General features: G+C 41.9%; 1 protein-coding gene across 1 annotated transcript in view; it reads left to right on the top strand.

Moving 5' to 3' along the window:
- The window catches only part of UBE2U (ubiquitin conjugating enzyme E2 U), a 60,174-nt gene that overhangs the window by 4,137 nt on the left and 37,370 nt on the right, over positions 1-18,667 (top strand). The window contains exons 2-6 of the mRNA XM_036753175.1: positions 357-438; positions 2,415-2,507; positions 3,255-3,352; positions 7,000-7,126; positions 11,692-11,767. Of these exons, the coding sequence (XP_036609070.1) occupies positions 357-438; positions 2,415-2,507; positions 3,255-3,352; positions 7,000-7,126; positions 11,692-11,767 (476 nt within the window). The remainder of the gene's footprint in view (positions 1-356; positions 439-2,414; positions 2,508-3,254; positions 3,353-6,999; positions 7,127-11,691; positions 11,768-18,667) is intronic.

The following is an 18,667-nucleotide window of genomic DNA, read 5'->3' as shown; positions in this document are numbered from 1 at the left end:
GAAAGTGCTTAGCGCAGCGCCTGGCCCGCATGTCAGCTCTGCTAGAGATGTTAGCTATCATCACTATGACAATTAATAATAATGACTAGCATTTACATAGTGCCTTAAGCTTTGCGAAGCTCTGAAGCTACGTCGTCTCATTCGGTCCTCTCAACAACCCTTTGGGGTAGATGTGATCGTTACCCCCATTCCACAGATGGGGAAACCACTGCTAAGAAATGCCCGAAAACTTGCCCAGGGTCACACCACTAGTGAGTCGATTTTACCAGGAACAGGAAATCTTGGGCCTAAACATTTATCAGATTTGAACACCTGCGGTTTTTTATTCTGATTGCGCTATTTTTTTCTTATCGAAGGGCATAACTGTGACTCCACTGAGTAACAATTTACTCAAATGGCTAGCTGAAATTGAAGGCCTGAAGGATACGATTTGGGAAGGTTTGTGATTTCCTATTAAGAAATAAGCACATATTTTAAAAATACATTTTATTGCTATCTTTTATTGCTTCTATATCATCATCATCTCAACTCCTCTCTACCCATAGGAAATCCAAGTAAGAACCTGGGCCATGGTGCCTCCCTCTGGTGCTGTACCCATCTTTCTGTCCTCTCTGGGGTGAGGAGCTGCGGGGGAGGGGCAGGGACATGTGCTTTGCTCTCTGTTTTCTGGAACGGCCAATGGCTTTGCAATTACTCAGAATTCAATTTCTTTTTAGTGATCTTTTCTGTTATCATTATTTGTATTGGTTCTGATTATGTAGCTCTGTATCAGTTCACAAAAATCTTTGAGTTTCTCAGAATTTCTCTTATCTGTCAGTTTTCTCTGCACAATAGCGTTCCATTTCATTCATATGCCATAGTTTTCCTTTTCAGTCATTGCTCGATTGACAGGCACCCATTCCCCCCACCCTTTCCTAACACAAAGAATTCTACTATGAATATTTGGGTATATGTTGGCTCTTTGTTTCTGTCCTTGATTTCTCATGCTGCAAGTCTGGTGGTAGCCTTTGCTAGGTCCACTGGTGTGGACAATTTAATCAATTATCTTACATAGTTCCAAATGGATAACCAGAAAAATTAGATCACCCCACAGTTCTGCCAATAGTATGTTAATGGGACACATTTTATTAAGCATCCATTGTGAGCAGCATGCCTCAGTGGGCACCCAAGGGAGCAACATCATCAAGGTAAGACCAAGTCCCTGCCCTCACGGAGCAGACCATGTAGCTACACTTCTGTGTATGCAGAGCAGCATATACCCAAGTCACCCCAAATCCCAAGAAAAGTGTAAATGAGGTTCAAGAGGCACCACTACATAATAAACAGTAGGATGCTGTAAAATTAGAAAATACTTATAATACTTCAAAACATCTATTATGTCATCACTGCAGATGTTTCCTCCAAGAATGAAAATCAAGTGGCATCTAGGTGGTGCAGTGAGTAGTGCACTGGCCCTGGAGTCAGGAAGACCTGAGTTCAAATCTGGCCTCAGACACATGACATACTCACTCATACTCAGCTGTGTGACCTTGGGCAAATCACTTAACCCCAATTGCCTTGCCTTCCCTGCCCCCTGCAAAAAAATAAAAAGAATGAAAATCAAAATGCAGCCATGCCTTACTATCTATCCTGTGTGATTGCTTCACTCATAGCTGTCTCCCCAACATGGCGGATGACTTTCATTCCATCTTTTGATGATGCATGAGCAATAATGGACCAGAAGTGCTGTTCAATGGCCATCTATTGCTCTTGCAATGATCGCAATGATTAACCTTCCCAATCCCCTACCCCCACCCCCTTTTCTTGTCATGTAGATCTCTGATTGCATTCATCAGAGATTGTTCACCGGAATTTTAAGATGCATGAGAAAATTCTAAAAGCTTTCTGATGAACACTCATGTCATTTGAACACAATTTAGAGGCTGGAGACATCTCGTCTTTACTCGTTATTTTTTCAAAAAAAATCTCAAAACTGTAAATCCCATCTAAGGCAGAGGACACTTTTTAGCCATCTTGGTGAGCAAAAGTCCCATGCAGTTGTTGATTCTTTTTCATAGTTTGAGCTATTTTCAAAAAATTGTCAATTTTTTCTTTTGAACTATGAATTTAATCATTAACAAACATGAACATTTCAATATACGGTGAAGAACAAAAAAAGGTCATATAAGAGTTTTGGTAATGTGCTATTCTTCTAAGTGTATATGAAGTTGAACCCAGTTGTAATAAAATTGCCCTGTTGATTTTCCCTCTTCTGGGCCTACTATGTTTCATTCTGTGTCTTTTGGGGACTATTTTTCATGAAAGGTCCACAAAGGGGGCAGTGGGAGGACAGAATCATTCCACTCTTTCATTGGAGAAACAACCTTTATAACTCAATTAAGCCCCATGGTGTAACTTTTATTTTTTTATCCCAGGATTTACATTCCCTCTGTTAATGAAGTTTTCGGTGAACTACAACACTGTCCCTCCAGTTGTGGCATTTAGTACTATTCCCTTTCACCCCAATGGTAAGATGCAGATGGGTGAGTATCAAGCAAGTCCTCTGCCCTTGGCATTGTTCCATTGGCACCATGTACTTCTTGTCTTTTCAAATCCTTCCCTTTTATACTAGACTAAGTCTAGTCCTTAGTACCTCTCATCTAAATTATTGTCACAGACTCCTAATTAGGCTCTTTACTGCAAAATTTCATTTACTTTCCATTTCAATTTTCATTTCAACCTACTTTCTACACAGGTGCAAAGTGATTGTCTTTAAGTGAAAATTCCGCCAGGTCACTCCCTTACTCCACCAACTAATTTAAGGGGCTCCTTCTTATCTCTGGGTACACACTCTGTTTGGCTTTTCCAGTCCTTCCCAACATGACCCCATCCTACCTTTCCAATCTCAGTATGCATTGCTCCCTTCCCTACATTCGATGGCTCAGCCAAAATGGCCTTTGTCCATCTCCCATCTCTTTGCTGTTGCACTAGCTCTCTCTTTATCTCAGCCTCACAGAATCCCTCTCTGCTTTCAGGATGGAGTCCAAGCTCCCCCTTGCACATGGAGCCTTCCCTGATCCCTGGGCAGTTTCCTAAACACCTTATATTCGACATGTGTGTGCTCCTAGATGTATGTTTCTCCCTGGGCAACCTGGCAGCTGCTTGAGAGGAGGAAGTGTTTGGGGTTTTTATTTGAACCTCTAGTATCTAGTAGCTGTTTAATAAATGCATTTGTATTGAATGTTGACACTTTCTTTTGTTTGTTTTTCAAACAGTTGACCCCCAGTCTGGCCGACCATGTATAGATTTTCTAGATGACCCTGATCTTTGGAATAGTAACTATACCCTAAGTAGCATCTTGCTTTCTATTCAGGTAAGAAAAAACTAAGATAATTTTTCCTGTAACTTTTGAAATTTTCATCTCACTAGTCACCTAAAGTATAAAAATAGGATAATTAAATCATTAAAAAATCTGTCATCAGACCACAGAGTTGGGCCTTGAGTCTACGTGGACAACATGGGAGGAGGAAGCCATTCATTGACCATTGGGGTATTGGTGGTAATGAGAATACTGGATCAGCATAGATAGCATCTTCCTATCACTACCTATGCTACGAGGGCCTCCAGAAAGACTCCAGATTGCTAGAACTAGAAGAAGTCCCTGCCCTAAAAAATCACTTGGTATTTATTTTGCGTGTATTATATATTGACTTACCTGTGAACATGCTATATCCAAAAGAAGGCAAGCTCCTTGAAGGCAGGGACCTTTTTTTATTTCTAGTGCCTAGCACACTTCCAGGAACCAACTAAGGCCTTAATATAAATGTTTATTGAATTGAATTATTAGGCCATCAATTAACTTGAAAACAACGATGAAAATATTTTAAGACTTTTTAGGAAAATGATGAATATGTTAATTTTTCCCAAAGGGGAATAAAAGCATGGATCATAGATATAAACTGAGGATTGCAAGGGAACTTGGACATAACGAAGTTGTGTGGCCTTGGGAAAATCACTCACTCTCTCTTATCCTTGGTTTCTACATCTACGAAAATGAGGGAGCTGGACTCGTTGGCCTCTGAGATCCCTTCCACCTCCATTAATCTGTGATCTTATGATCTAGTCTGACCCTCTTAGTTTAGAAGTGATGAACATGGGGCACAGAGTAAGTGACTGCTCCAAGGTCATTCAGATAGCCATTGTCAGAGGCACACTTTCAAACCAGGTGTTCCTGACACCAGGGTTGATGCTCTAGCAAACATGATTAAGGTATTATTAGTCCCTTTGTTTCCCTATTTGTAAAATGAGAGGGGTTCTACTAGATGTTTGCTAAGGCTTCTTTGAGCTGGGCGATCCTATGACCCCATTATCTAAACCTTAAAGGCCTCTCTAAATGCCAGGTACAATTATTGTCCACTGTTGGTCACTTCAGTTCTTGTTGTTTGGCCATTTCAGTTATGTCAGACTCTTTGTGACCCCATTTGGGCTTTTCCTGGCAGAGAGACTGGACTGAGGCCAACAGGGGAAAGTGACTTGCCCAGGGTCACACAGCTAGTACGTGTCTGAGGCTGGATTAGAGCTTGGGTCTTCCTGACTCCGGGCCTGGCACTCTATCCACTAAGCTGCTTTCCCCCTTGTAAGAGGATATATTTTTTTAAGTCATTGTTCCTCATCAGCGAAGTGAGGGATTTGGATTAGATCATAGGATCATTAACAAACTGAGATGAAGAAACTGAGTTTCCGGGCAGTTAAGTGATTTGCCCAAGGTCACATGACCTCTAAGAGCCCTTCCAGCTCTTGCTCTATGATCCATCATATTTTTTCTTTGGAAAAAAATAATTCGCACTCAGCATCTTCCTGACAAGTCTTTAACAGCATCTTCATTGTAATTTTCAAGTTTTTTTCAAGTATCACTAAACATATTTTTAAGCACTTTCAGCTAGTTGGCTGAGTTGACTCACCATTCCCCCTTACTCCCTTGCTGGCCCATTTTGCTGAACCAACTCCCCTTTGCTCATATGTAATGCCAGAGAAACAGCCTGCTTAAGCCACGTCCAGAGAACAGATTCCAAGTTCACATAAATTTATGACATTTAACTCTGTTAGAGCAAATCTTGTCTTGTTGATTTAATTATACCTCCATATATCAGATATATATCAGTACCTTCTGTACTCCTAGATATTCCCTCCCTCAAAATTCTGTCACTTTGTTTCTAGGTATCAATATAGAGTCAACTTATAGACGGAACTCCCTTCTTTTCAAGAAGCCGTAGGGAATTATAGCAGGACACATCTGTAACTGATACTTCTTCTAATATTGAATTTTGCTACCATTTTTTCATCATTAAGTATCATTACTTAATGGTTGATGTCTAGGTTATAACTGGGAGGGGGCAGTTAGGGGTCTTCGGAAAAGGGGATAGCTAGAAGAATGCCAAATAAACTTTACCAGATGTGTCTCTCCATGTCAGATGGCTGCTGCTCTCCCTCCCTCCCTCCCCTGCTTCTTTTGAAAAAGACAAATACCCCAAACCGATCTCTTGGAGACAAGGTTCATCTGTTTCCCACCCACTTTGAAAGATATGCTCCGGTCTACTCAAAACCTTTATTTAAGCAATGATGAGGTGCCCATTGGAACCCATCTGAATCCATTTTCCAGATAGGAACACACTAATGACAGCAGAAGAGCTCCTAGAAGATAATTTTTCCCTTGCTTTTGGAAAGCCAGATGCTGATTTTAATCAGAGAAATACTGTCATTATTTATACAGCTCCTGTCAGGGGTTAATGGAGCCCCTGTCTACACTATGCTTTTTCAATAGCTTCCACGATGACCACATTTTCTCTGTACACTTTTGCATGTTAAAATACATGCCATATACACTTCTGATTTTTAGAATAAATATTTGCCTTTGGGGCCCCCAAAGACCATTTTCTTTATGATGGAAAAAACAGCCCATGGCCTCATTGAACTGATGAGTTCTGTTAAGGCTGCCAGGCATTCATTTGATTTGCCCAAAAGCTCTGCAACAGAATCAGTCAAATAGGCTTTGGAAGGGGATTTAAGCCTTAAAAGGCCATAGAATATAAGCCCCTTGAGAGTCAGAACATTGTTTTGTCTTTGAACTCAACAGTCTATCACATTGTGTAGCTGGCACACAAAACATATTCCTTAAGTCTTGGTGAAATCCAATAGCAGGATGGAAGATGGAGCAAATAGAATAATTGTTCACAGGGTCACAGACTCTCAAATCTAGGATCAAAATGAACCTGAGATGTCATTAGGCCTAGCTCCCTCATTTTACAGATGTGAAAACTGAGGCTAAGTATGTTAAGATCCATAGAATCACACTGTGGTTAGAGTAAAGCTTCATCTTGTCAATTTAAAACTTTCATTTGAATAATAAAGTTTTATCAATTTTTTTAGCATGGTTGTATCCTCATATACAATGTAGACACATTAAATATAAAATCTGGCAGAAGAAGAGAATTAAGAAGAGGATTAACTTTTTCTGCTTGGCCTCAGAGCACAGAACCAGAAATAATGGGTGGAAGGTACAAAGAGGCCACTTTAAGCATGAGGTTCACTGATCTCAGAAAACAAAACCATTTCCTAATAATCAAAGCTGTCCCAAAGTAAAATGGGCTACCTTCAGAAAAAGTGGGTTCTCCTTACTGGAGAATGAATGGTCACTTGACAGGTAGGCTGTAGAAGGGATTCTCAGTCAAGTACGGGTTAGACTAGATGGCCACCAACTCCAAAATGATTCTGTGATTTCTGTGGCCCAGCCCAATTCAATCCATTTCCCAAGTAATCCACAGTAATTTTACAGAACATGGTAGGAGAGGAACTTGTTTTTCTTTTACTATTTGGTTCATGGATTTATCAGGATTAAATTAAGGCTGATCCATTCCCATTCCACTCCCTCCCCCGACCCTGGTAGATGATGTATTTATGCATTGAGGGAAAAAAAAGGCTTACTTATAAAATCTTCTACCTGCTCTGTATGTCTTCCTCCAGGCTATGCTTTCTAATCCAATACTAAACAATCCAGTTAATATTGAAGCAGCGGAAGTGATGCTAGAAGACATATCTTTGTTTAGACATCTAGTCGTGAAGTCTCTCTACTACCGTGACAGTTTAGATGGTAAAAAAAATACTATTTTTTTAATTCTTTGGACATATTGGCTATTATTATCACTGTAAGAAAACATTTTAGTAAACGTGTGTCAATAGGTAGGAAGCAATATGACTTTGTGAATTTAAGCCCAGAATTGGGAAGAGAATCTCCATCTACATGCATAGTGGCAACATACTTTTGAGCTCAGTCTTGCTGTCATTAAGTCAGTCAGTTGACAAGCATTTATTAAACACTTAGTTCTAGACACTGTGTTAAGTGCTGGGGATTCAAAGAAAAGCAAAAACATGGTTCTACTTACGTTTTCATTTGGAAGACAACATGCACACCTATCGTGTGCAGGCACTGTACCAGATATTGGGGATGTACACCTATCATGTGCAGTCACTGTACTAGATATTGGGGATGCACACCTATCATGTGCAGGCACTGTACTAGATATTGAGGATGCAAAGATAAACATTAAACAGTCCCTGCCCTCAAGGAACTTACATTCTGTTGGGATGGCATAAAGCTACAAGAAGAAGCGACTCTTCATAGAGAAGGCCTACTATACACTTGCTGTCCTGAAAAGAGTTTTAGATTTGGACTCTAAAGCACCTTGTTCAAGTTCTGGATTTCACTTGCTCTAAATAGGGCCAGATCACTTAAGCAATCTGGGTACCTCAGTTTCCTCAACTGTAAAAAGCCAAAGTTCAGTTGGATGATCTTGAAGAATCCCTCCATCTCTAAGTCCCTACTGGGACCAAAGCAGTTCCATTCATTTGGTAACTGATGGGACATGCCCTTGGCACCACCCCCACTAGTTTCTGTTTCATCTATCGTTAGCCTGGGAATGTCCTCATTTAAAAAAAGGTTCCATGACAACAAAATGTGGTGGGGGGATTTCAGTTAGGAAGAACCTATCTGCTGTTTTGGAGTCTTTGTGGGAAGATGTTAATGACTTTCCTATGTCACACAATTGTGCCAAGGCATGGCACTAGTCAGGAAGAGATGCAGAGAGAAGTCATGGTGTGAAGAACTGGTGACACCATTTTTCTCTCCATCTGTTATCTTCCAGGAATTTGGTGGACTTAAAGAAGCTCTTTAAAATAAGTTTCAAAGACTTGCCTGGACAGACTCTGATGGTAATTGCAGTGTTGACAGAGGTCTTCGTAATAAAAGAATGGAAAGGGTATTATGAACGGATTAGGGAGATTATAAAAATTAATAGCATTACATACTGTCGAAATCCTGATAGCAAGATGAACACAGGCCATTCTCTTTGTGGATAGGAAATGCTGGGATAGTGGGCCTGTTCTCCCAGCTCTTTGGTTTGGTTTAGCAAACCCCTGGAGCAATCAGACACCCAGAGGAGGAGGGCAGGAACGCCCGAGCTCACAGCTCCTGAGATCTCATAGATCCCAGATATTCTCTGGGATTTTTCTCTTTTTGGTCATATACCTTTGGTGAGAACAAAAATAAAAATATCCCCTTGTTGGCTCAGAAAGAGAATTTTAAAGTGGTCAAAGTTGATGTTTAAGCCCCAGTTCAGAAGTTTTCAGGCTAAGAGGGGTTTAAGTGATTCATTTTTCAGATGAGAAACCTGATGCCCAAAGAGGTCTGGTCGCGTGTCTAAGCAGCAGATTTGGGCTCAGATCTTCTGACCCACCTCTAGATCCTGTGCTTTTTCTGCCTCTTAGGCACCCTGGTTTCTTTCAAGGTCCAGTTACAGTACCACCTGCCGGAAAGCTTTCTTGGACCCTCACAACTGCTAGTGACTTACTTTTGCTCAGTCATTTCAATCGTGTCCGACTCTCTGTGACCCATTTGGGGTTTTCTTGGCAGAGATATTGGAGTAGTTTGTCATTTCCTTCTCTAGCTCATTTTACAGATGAGGAAACTGAGGCAAAGGGGGTTAAATGACTTGTCCAGGGACATACAGCTAGTAAGTGTCTGAGCCTGGATTTGAACTCAGGTTTTCCTGACTCCAGGCCTGGTGCTCTATCCCCTGTGGCACCCCTTTGTGGCTGGTAGTGACTTACTATGCCCCACCAAACCCATTGTATTTATTCTGCATTTAACATATGTGGAAACACATTTTGTGTAGCCTCGATAATCAGATCCTTGAAGGCCCGAGCTGCTTCACTTTCCTTTGTGCATCCCCCCTGCCCAGGCCCTTAGTAAATGCTAATGAGTTGATTGCTTAATCTACTCTGCCCCTGTTAATTATGTGTTGACTCTCCATGTTTAGAAAATAAGGGCCAGACACTTTCACCTAGCATCAAAGTTCTCCCTAGCACTGATTCTATTCACTCATTTAGCCTTAATTCAACCTCAGTTGAAAAGATGGAAATGTAGGTTGATGTAAAGAAAACTGTGAAATGGATTGCCTTGAGAGGCAGTGGTTTCCCCGTCCTCACTGGAGTTCTTGGAGCATTGGCTGGATCACCTTTTGTCTAATCGATTGTAGTGGGTATTAGGGGCTCTTTTGCAGGAATGTGTTAGGATCAGATAGATGGCCTCTGGGGTCCCTTCCAACTCTGAGACTCTAGGATACTGGGATTTCCTGTGACTCAAGCTTTCCTTACTCAGATTTCCATTCCTGCCCAACGGGCCCCTCTTCTTTTTTCAAACACACCATGTGCCTTTACCGACACTGTGCCATTTTCCAGATCTCTCTGCCTAGCTCCTCTCCTTATTTAAAACCTTCACAGTCTTCTGGGCTCAACTCCAGCCCCACCTCCAAGAAACCATCCCTCATTGCCTCCATCCATTGTCCTCTGTCCCTCCCCAGAAGTTCTGCAGCACCTAATAGCACAGGCAGGCATAAAAGTGTGTGACCCACATTTGACCTCCATTCCCACCAGCTTTCAAATTTATTTATTTATTTTGGGGCAGGGCAATTGGGGTTAAGTGACTTGCTCAAGGTCATACAGCTAGTAAATGTGTCTGAGGTTGGATTTAAACTCAGGTCCTCCTGACTCCAGGGCTGGTGCTCTACTCACTGCACCATCTAGCTGCACCTAGCTTTCAGATTAATTAAGGGCTTATTTTGTTTTGTTCTAATTGATTGGTGCATGAAATCAACAATGATTTGAGACAACAGCAGTCCACCAGACTTAAGTTTCACCCAATCTATATAATCACATTATCATCACTCGAATTTAATTCAATTAATTAATATATGCATTACCATGGTAATTAGTATGCATCCTATAGAATTAGAGAAAATTTAAATGGAAAAGGATGAGGCAAATATGAAATAATATCTGATCCTAGAATCACTAGGGAAATCACTGGCGTTTATTGAGTCAAGAAGTGACCTGGTTAGGCTGGCACCATCGAGAAACCATTTTGACGATTGTGTAGAGGTTGGAATGGATTGAGGGCCAGACTGAAGGGAGGGAGGCCAGTTAAGCGGATGGGAGAGAGGGGAAGAGCACTGTTCACAGGCATGAAGTGATATGGGACAATGGGTGCACATATTGGGAGGGGTGGGGCAGAGGCTTTCCCAGTGGTCCTTGCTCATATCCCATTGCAGGACCCTGGATAAAAGCCAGGTTATAACTGCCCTGAGGGACAATTGGTCTTCAGTGTAAGGAGATTGCAAACTTGCCCAACAGAAGGAATGGTCGAGGTGGAGGAGCATTCCAGGATGAGGGCTCTGTGATCATGTATGAGACTAGATATACACCTGAGTATTTCTGGGACAGTGGGATACGAATTAAATAAAGCACTTTGCCAACCTTAAAGTGCCATACAAATGTTAGTCACGATCACCATCACCATCTTCACCATCACCACCACCATCATCATCATCACTACCACCATCACCACTATCACCACCATCACCATTACCATCACCACCTTCATCACCATCACCATCTCCACCATCACCACCACCATCACCATCATCATAATTTTCCCACAATCCAAGTAGCATCATGAACTTCCTGGGGTCAGTCCCCAGACCTCACTTTGGAGACCACCGATATAGTGAACAGAGAGCTGGCCTGAACTCAAGAAGACTGGGGTTCAAATATCATATCATTTTTCTCCCCTGCTTCAGTCCTTCATTGAATCTGTGCTCTCACAAATATTTCTACACTGAAGCCCACCACAAACCTTCCAATACATTCTCATTATACTTGATTCTTGTTCCTTTTATTTGAGAGAGAGGTGAAGAACCTCTCCTTTAAAAAAGTCCCCCCACCAGTGCAGATCAGCAAATGTTCTGAAATTTAGAGGCTTAAGAGTTGGGGGTGACAGTGAGAGATAAAAGTACTTTCTCAGGGTCACAAGTCAATATGTATCAGAGGCTCTTTAGGTACAAATTTAATGTACGAACCCAGCTGTCCTTCATTCTTGTCCCTAACCTCCCATTAATCCTCCACAGAAGGTTTATCCAAGATGCCAAAGGCCTTCATTTAGCTTTTTTTTTTTCCCAAAGATGTTGGGAATTCACTAATATGTAGATTACATTAAGATATTCTTCCCTCATTCATAGCCTTGTAATCCATTCAGCAGCCTGAAGGTATCTTCCCCACCTCATTAATTGTTGAACCAAAATGTCTATTTTTTTTTCCTTTCAGAGGAGACTGTTCCTAAAGAGAATGCTGTGGTCAGCTTCAAGTCAGTAGAAGAAGAAATGCTGGGCCAGCCTGAAAAGTAACCATTTCCGTTGTTGTTAATATAATGAAATTTATAAAGAAAGTGTGGTGTAGTAGCTAGAGACCCATCCTCAAAGGCAGGAAGAGCCGGGTTCAAGTCCTGTCCCTGACTCACACTGGCTGTATGACCCTGGGTAGGACAGTTCATTTCTCATTGCCCTGGCCTGTGCTCTCAGAATTCAGCTATAGATGAGATGCCCTCTATTGATGTCCATTGGCAGGGAAATTCCTGGCTAAGTGTTCTTGACACTGATGAAATCTCAAGCCCCACCAAAAAGCAATAGCAGTCTTTATAGTTATTTTCTAAAAGAACTCATGGATTTCTATTTTCCATTAGTCTTTGGTAATTAATGTGGGACTTTTTTACTGTTTTAGAATGCTAAACTATTTAAGTGTCTTTGATTGAGTCTTACTAGGTGCAAAGCCCCAGGCTGGTTAGCAAACTAGTTAGCTAGTTTGAGAGAGGCAGGGAGCCCGCAGGACCCTAAGGGGAGTTGCTAAGACCAGAGTCAATAGCATGCATCAAAGTTCTGGTCACTCAGATGTTGTTGATGTCTAAAGAATGTATAAAAAGAGAGAACAGAACTTTTTGCTTGGGACTTTGAGTCACTGGAGGAGTGGCACATGACTCTGGGCCAGCCGTTGTTAAGATCTCCCCAACTTGTGAACTGACATGTTGATGGTTTTTTAATAACTATGAATTGCGATCTGGTCTGTTTATATTGTGTATGCTTGTAATTTGTTTGTACTTGCTCTGAAGTTTAGGTTGCTGGCTTTTCCTCCTGAACTAAGTGAGTTTATATGTATATGTTGGATTAAAGTAAGATTGTTAACCCCTTAATGCTACTTTCCTTAGTAAAGCAGATCAAAAGAACCTGTGATGGTGGCGTTCTTGTTGTTGGGTTTGTGTTAGTGTTTCACCCTCACAATAACTGCTAGCCCAATTGTTGCAACAATTAGGGACAAATTAAATTATTCAATTTGTTAAGAATGACTTCTGTTCTCCTGTCATACAATGAATGGTGATTCTCTACTCTCAAGACTAGAAAAGGGGACCCCAAACCTTTTAAATTATCTAATGTCTGTCCATCAGTCAACAACTATTTTTAAACATCAGCTATGTGCCAGGCACTTGTGCTCAGTTCTGGGGATACAAAGAGAGGCAAAAGATAATCATCTCTGCTCTCAAGGAACTTCCAGTCTAATGGAGAAATAGCATACAAACAATTACATACAAACTATAGAAGTGACAAATCAGGTAATCAATAGAGGGAAGGCCATAGCTGGAAGGGAGATTAGGAAAGGCTTGTTGGAGAAGGTGGGGTCTAAGCTGAGATCTGAAGGAAGCCAGGAGGTGAAAGCAAGGAGGGAGAGGCTTGTACGCATGGGAGACTTGCCCAAAGCGACACATGTAACAAACAACAGATCTTTCAACTCCAGACCCAGAGATCTTGCTACTATATTCATCTGAGTGTTCTCAGAAGTGTTATTAGCTCTACTCACCCTAAAATGTCTAATTTCCTCTGTCTGCTCTCTTCCTATACCACCCCTACTCCACAGATTACTTTCTATTTATCTGTAAACATTCTGTGTCCTCTAAAGGGAATGTAAGCTCCTTGAGGGCTGAACCCATATTTTTCATTTTTTTTTGGTCTTTGTATCCCTCAGGCCAAGCACAATTGCTGGGATGCATTAGACACTTTAAACCCTTGTCTAAAACATTTGAAGAGTAGACATGATCCTTCCTGCAGTACCTACCCCACAGGGTCATGAGGGCCAAAGGAAATAAACTATGTAATGAGCTTTGGGAACCTCATAGTATTGTTAAAGTGCCCATCATTAGCATGGTTAATTGAATCACAATTCTGCTGTTCCACTCATTGGGCCCAAACATTCCTACAGAGTGACCCCACTTTGTGCTGAATCTTGTTTAAGACAACTTCTGTCAGCCCTCTTCTCCTAAGATCCAATTCAGTCAAAAGTCTAGTTGAGGTGAGTACGGCTTTGATGCTTGACCACCGGCTGTATTCCTCGACCGCATTATTGATGACCCTCTAGCTCTCTGTCTCTGTCTTCCTGCTGTCTCTTTCCCTGTCTCCTAGAAGACCTCGGTTCAAGCTCAGCCTCTAACAACTAACTAGCTGTGTAACCCAGGACAAGTCACTTTATTTTTCAGGGCTTTGGGAAACCCTCTAAAACTCCTTAACTGCAGATTTGGTGCAATCTACATTGGCCAGAAAGGTTTTTTTACTTAGAAATTCCCTGGACAAATGAAACCCCAAGTACATCCTATGGGATACCCAGGTAGAGATGGCCAGCAGGCAGTTGAAGAAGTTGGACTGAAGCTCAGGAGAGAGATGAGGTCTGGCTATGTAGATTTGGAAGTCATTTCTACAGAGAAACTAGCTGAATCCAGGATGATTGATGAAATAATCAAAAGAAAGAAAGAGCATAGAGAATGAAGAGGCCCAAGACAGAGCCCCAGCTCACACCCAATGCTCTCTTCTTTGCCCACCATGATAACATGTTGACTTCCTAAATGGCCTTGCCAAAATCTCAGTATGCTATTTATTTACCATTTCCCTGATCTAGCAGACTAGCACCATTGTTCAAGGGGTCTATGTGATTATTTGGGTGGGACTTGCTCCTAATACACCTATGCTGACTCCCAGTGGTCATTCCCTTTCCATATAAGCACTCACAACTCATCACCTTAATAGTGTGTTTTGGAATTATTCCAAGAATTAAAGTCAAAATTATCAATCTATAGCTGGAAGAATCCATCTCTTTCATCTTGTGAAAACCAGAGTGACCTTTGAGCATCTCCAGGCTTTTGAAAAATATTTTTGCATGGTTTTTTCAAAGATCACCAACAGAGGATGGATAATCAAAGCTGACACTTCTTTCACAACCCTAGGATGGCTGTCTGTGTCTGATGCCTTGACACTGGAGGAAACACAAAGCACAGTCCCTGAAGACCACTTACACATTCCTCTGGTCTTTCCTGTTGGCTGAAACCAAAATCTTCAGGTCTATGAAGCTCTTGCTATTAATTGCTACAACAAACTGCCCATTTGCCATATCTTTCCCCATTGCCCATAGCTTTGTTTCCAGGGTGGTGGTTTTACTTTTTAGTGTAATGGGTTTTCCCACCTTTTCTCTGTTTTTTTTTCACCTTTTTTCACTTGCTAGTCTATTTGCTTAGGTGTATTTAATCTGAATTGAACGATTTTCCATCTATGCCAAGCATGCCAGTTCTTGTCCTGAGCTGTAATCTGAAAGGACTCCTGATGACATCTGACTCTCTGCCATTTCTTGACTTTCCATTTTTGGTGCTGATTAGATACAAGATATCTTTTACTTTTTCTTCATGCCTTATGGTCTAAAAGGTTGAGTTGGGGGATTTTGTGGGACTGAAGAAGAGGTGTCCTGGGTGCAGTTGGAAGTGTTTGTCTGGAGCTCAGGAAAGAGATATGGATTTAGGATTCATCTCCATTGATCATCATTGAAACCATGAGGGAGAGTGAGATTGCCAACACAGGGAATAGCGGCGCAAAAGAAAGAAACAAAGGATGTGTAACCTTGATGAACATTGACTTCTGGCAAGAGGATGGGGAGGCAGCAAAGAAAACAAGAGAAAGAGTAGTCAAAGAAGTAGAAGAGAACCAGGAGACTCTGGTGTCTCAGAAGCTGAGGAAGAAGAAGGGAACAAGAAAGAAGGGGTGCTCAACAGTATCAGATGCTTTGGAGAAGTCAGGAATCACAAATACTGAAATGTTGCTTATGCAGTATCTTCAAAGCAATCTGGTCCCACTCTGCCTATGTGCCTTGATTTCCTGTAACTCCTTGCCAGAAAGCCATCACTCCAGTATGGTCGTCTCTAGATTGGCTTGATTCTGACCACCCCCTTCCACCACATGCAAGATCCAATCCCATGTAATAATAATAATGAAAATGAAGGTGGTGGTGATGATGATGATGATGGAAATGTTACTTCAGTGCATTGATGTAGACATTCCCCAGGTTACAGTTCATCCACACCTCCTCATCTTGTTCATCAAAGACTAGCTCATGCTTGCTCCTTTTCCACACCATAGTGCAGAGAGGTGTCATAGCGGACAAAGGGCCGGACAGGAAGCCCTCAGCTCAAACCCTGCCTCAGCCACCAACTCCCAGTGTGACCCTGGATAAGTCATTTACCCTCTTTCAGCCTCAGCTTCTTCACTGGCAAAGTGGAGGTAATGATAGCACCTGCCTGCCATGGTTGTTTCGAGGCTCAAATGAGATAACATGTTAAGCACTTTGCAAGTCTGAAAATGCCCTATAAATGCTAATTATCAAAACTCTTAGAGTACGTAGAACTGTGATATGAATATCATAAGCTCTGAATAGAAACCCAATGATTGGTTGACATAACAAATCAACTTGTATTTCTTTATATTCAGTATTTACATAGGATGTGTACACAGTCCATTTAGAGAAAAAGAATTAGGCTTAATAGCTTTCATTATTTTCATGGATCACTTTCAGAAGTAGCTTTATGAGTGTCTTTTTAAAGAAAAATGCTCTTTAAAAATCCTTGCTTTGTGCATTCTTTAAGTTCTACCTTTCAAGGGGAAACTTTTAATAGTTCAGAAAAAAGAAAGAAACTCTGAAGCCAGATAGTTTGAAATTGAACAGGACAGACCCCAGGGGATGCAGAAGGTCATGGGCTGCTTTTAAACAGACAAAAGACAATGGAGCTCATTGTACTTGAAGATGGCACGCACACACACACACACACACACACACACACACACACACATGTGCGCATGCACACACATCTCATTCTCTCTCTCTGTCTCTCTCTCTCCTCCTCCTCCTCCTTCTTTCCCCCTCTCTTTCTCTCTTTGTCTCTCTCTGTCTTTGTCTCTCTGTGTCTCTGTCTTTCTGTCTCTATCGCTCTTTCTGTCTCTGTCTCTTTGCCTCTGCATCTCTGCCTGTCTCTCCTTGTATCTTTTTCTCTGTGTCTGTCTGTGTGTCTGTCTCTATGTCTGTCTGTCTTTCTATGTCTCTGTCTGTCTCCCCCTCTGTCTCTGCCTCTCTGTCTGTCTCTGTCTCCCTGACTGTTTCTCTTTGTATCTGTCTCTCTGAATCTCTCTGTGTGTCTGTCTCTACGTCTGTCTGTCTGTCGTTCTCTGTCTCTGTCTGTCTCTGTCTCCCTCTCTGTCATTCTCTGTCTTTGTCTCTCTGTCTGTCTCTGTCTCCCTGTCCCTGTCTCTCTTTTTCTATTTTTCTCTGTGTCTCTCTGTATGTCTGTTTTTATGTCTGTCTGTCTCTGTCTCCCTCTCTGTCTTTCTCTGTCTCTGTCTGTCTCTTACTCTCTTTCTGTCTCTCTGTCTCTCCACATAGTAGTTATTTCATGAGATGGTGTGTTGACAATTTCTTTCCTCTCCAGGTCATTGCTGGCAGCCACATGATCTGTGATAGCAAATCTCCAACTTTTTCATGTAGGAGACAGAATACTGCTTCCATTTTGGTGCCGCCATCGCCAATCGTGGAGATGCTTTGTTGGCCAATTCCCATGAGCTACCTGCACAATGGGGTCATGTGAAGCTCCTTCTACATTACAGCCACTCAAACAATCAGGATAAATCTAGTTTGGCCAGTTTTCAGCCCCCACTTAAGTGTGATCATAGGAGTAAAGATGCATTTGTAGAATCCTATTTTTGAAAAAATTCCTTTATACTTTTAGGAAGTATTAGAGACATTTCACATTTGGTGCTAACAAAAATTCCTTCTGATCTTTCAATACAAATGAGAAAAATCACAGAATTTGATGGTCAGAAGGTGCTTAAGCAACCACTGAATCCAGCCCGGAGGAGCCGTCATTAGAATGTACCTGAAAATGGCTGCTCAGTCCTTGATAGAAAGAAGACTTGAGCTAATTTCCATCCAGTTTGTCCTGATTTGCCACTCAAGAGATTCTAGTGACTCCCTATTACGTTCAGTATAAAGTACAACCTCCCCAGCTAGACACTGAAGGTCTTTCACAATATTTCTTCAACCTCTTTTCAGCCTTATTTCATATTACTCATGGTACGTGGGAAAGGGTCCTACCTCTCAAATCAGAAGACCTGGGTTTAAATCCTACCTCTCATGCTTGGGCAAGTCACACCTCTCTGGGCCTCAGTTTCCTCATCTGTAAATTGAGGGAGTTAGAGTAGATAGCCTTAGAGACCCCTCCATCTCAGGAGCTATGGTCCTTCATAAGCACTATGTGCTACGCTAACTGGACAATGTCTTAGCTGTTCCCTGAGCTCAAAAAGGTAGTTCCTGCCTTCACACTACCTATGTCCCATGGCCACCAGCTCATCCCCAGCTTATCCCCAACCTTCAGAATCCTCCTCTTTGGCCAAGGCTCAGTTCAGCTGCTGTTGCTTCCATACTGTTTTCTCTGGTGCCCCCAGAAAGGGCTAGGTCCATCGTTCTCTTGCCTCATACCTCTCTGGAGCTAAATCTGATCCCTATTGTCCTAGCATCTCAGTGCTTTTCCACAAGCCTTTTCTTCGTGTTGGAATATGTTCCCTTCTCATCTACAGCTCGTATCCTTCAAGGCTCAGCACAAAGGCTCCCATTAACCCCTGGACTATCCCAATCTCCCCTCTCCCCACCTTCCCAATCTGGGTGCTGGTGCCTTCCCTTCCTTCTGTGATTACTTTCTCTTTACTTAGCACCCCCAATAGACTTCTTGTCTCCCCCAATGGAATATTAGCTCCCTGGGGGAACAGACTGTTTCATTTTTTACTGATCCTGGTCTTCCTGAGTCAAAGTTCACTGCATATTCACTGAGTTGCGCTGCCTTGGTCAGTTATTATAATGATGTGAGTGTCCCACTTCGGACATTTCCACAATCCCT

This window comes from Trichosurus vulpecula, chromosome 4 (assembly GCF_011100635.1).
Source record: "Trichosurus vulpecula isolate mTriVul1 chromosome 4, mTriVul1.pri, whole genome shotgun sequence".
Lineage (NCBI taxonomy): Eukaryota > Metazoa > Chordata > Mammalia > Diprotodontia > Phalangeridae > Trichosurus > Trichosurus vulpecula.
The sequence above is the reverse complement of the archived record's forward strand: the minus strand, read 5'-3'. Positions and strand labels throughout refer to the sequence as shown.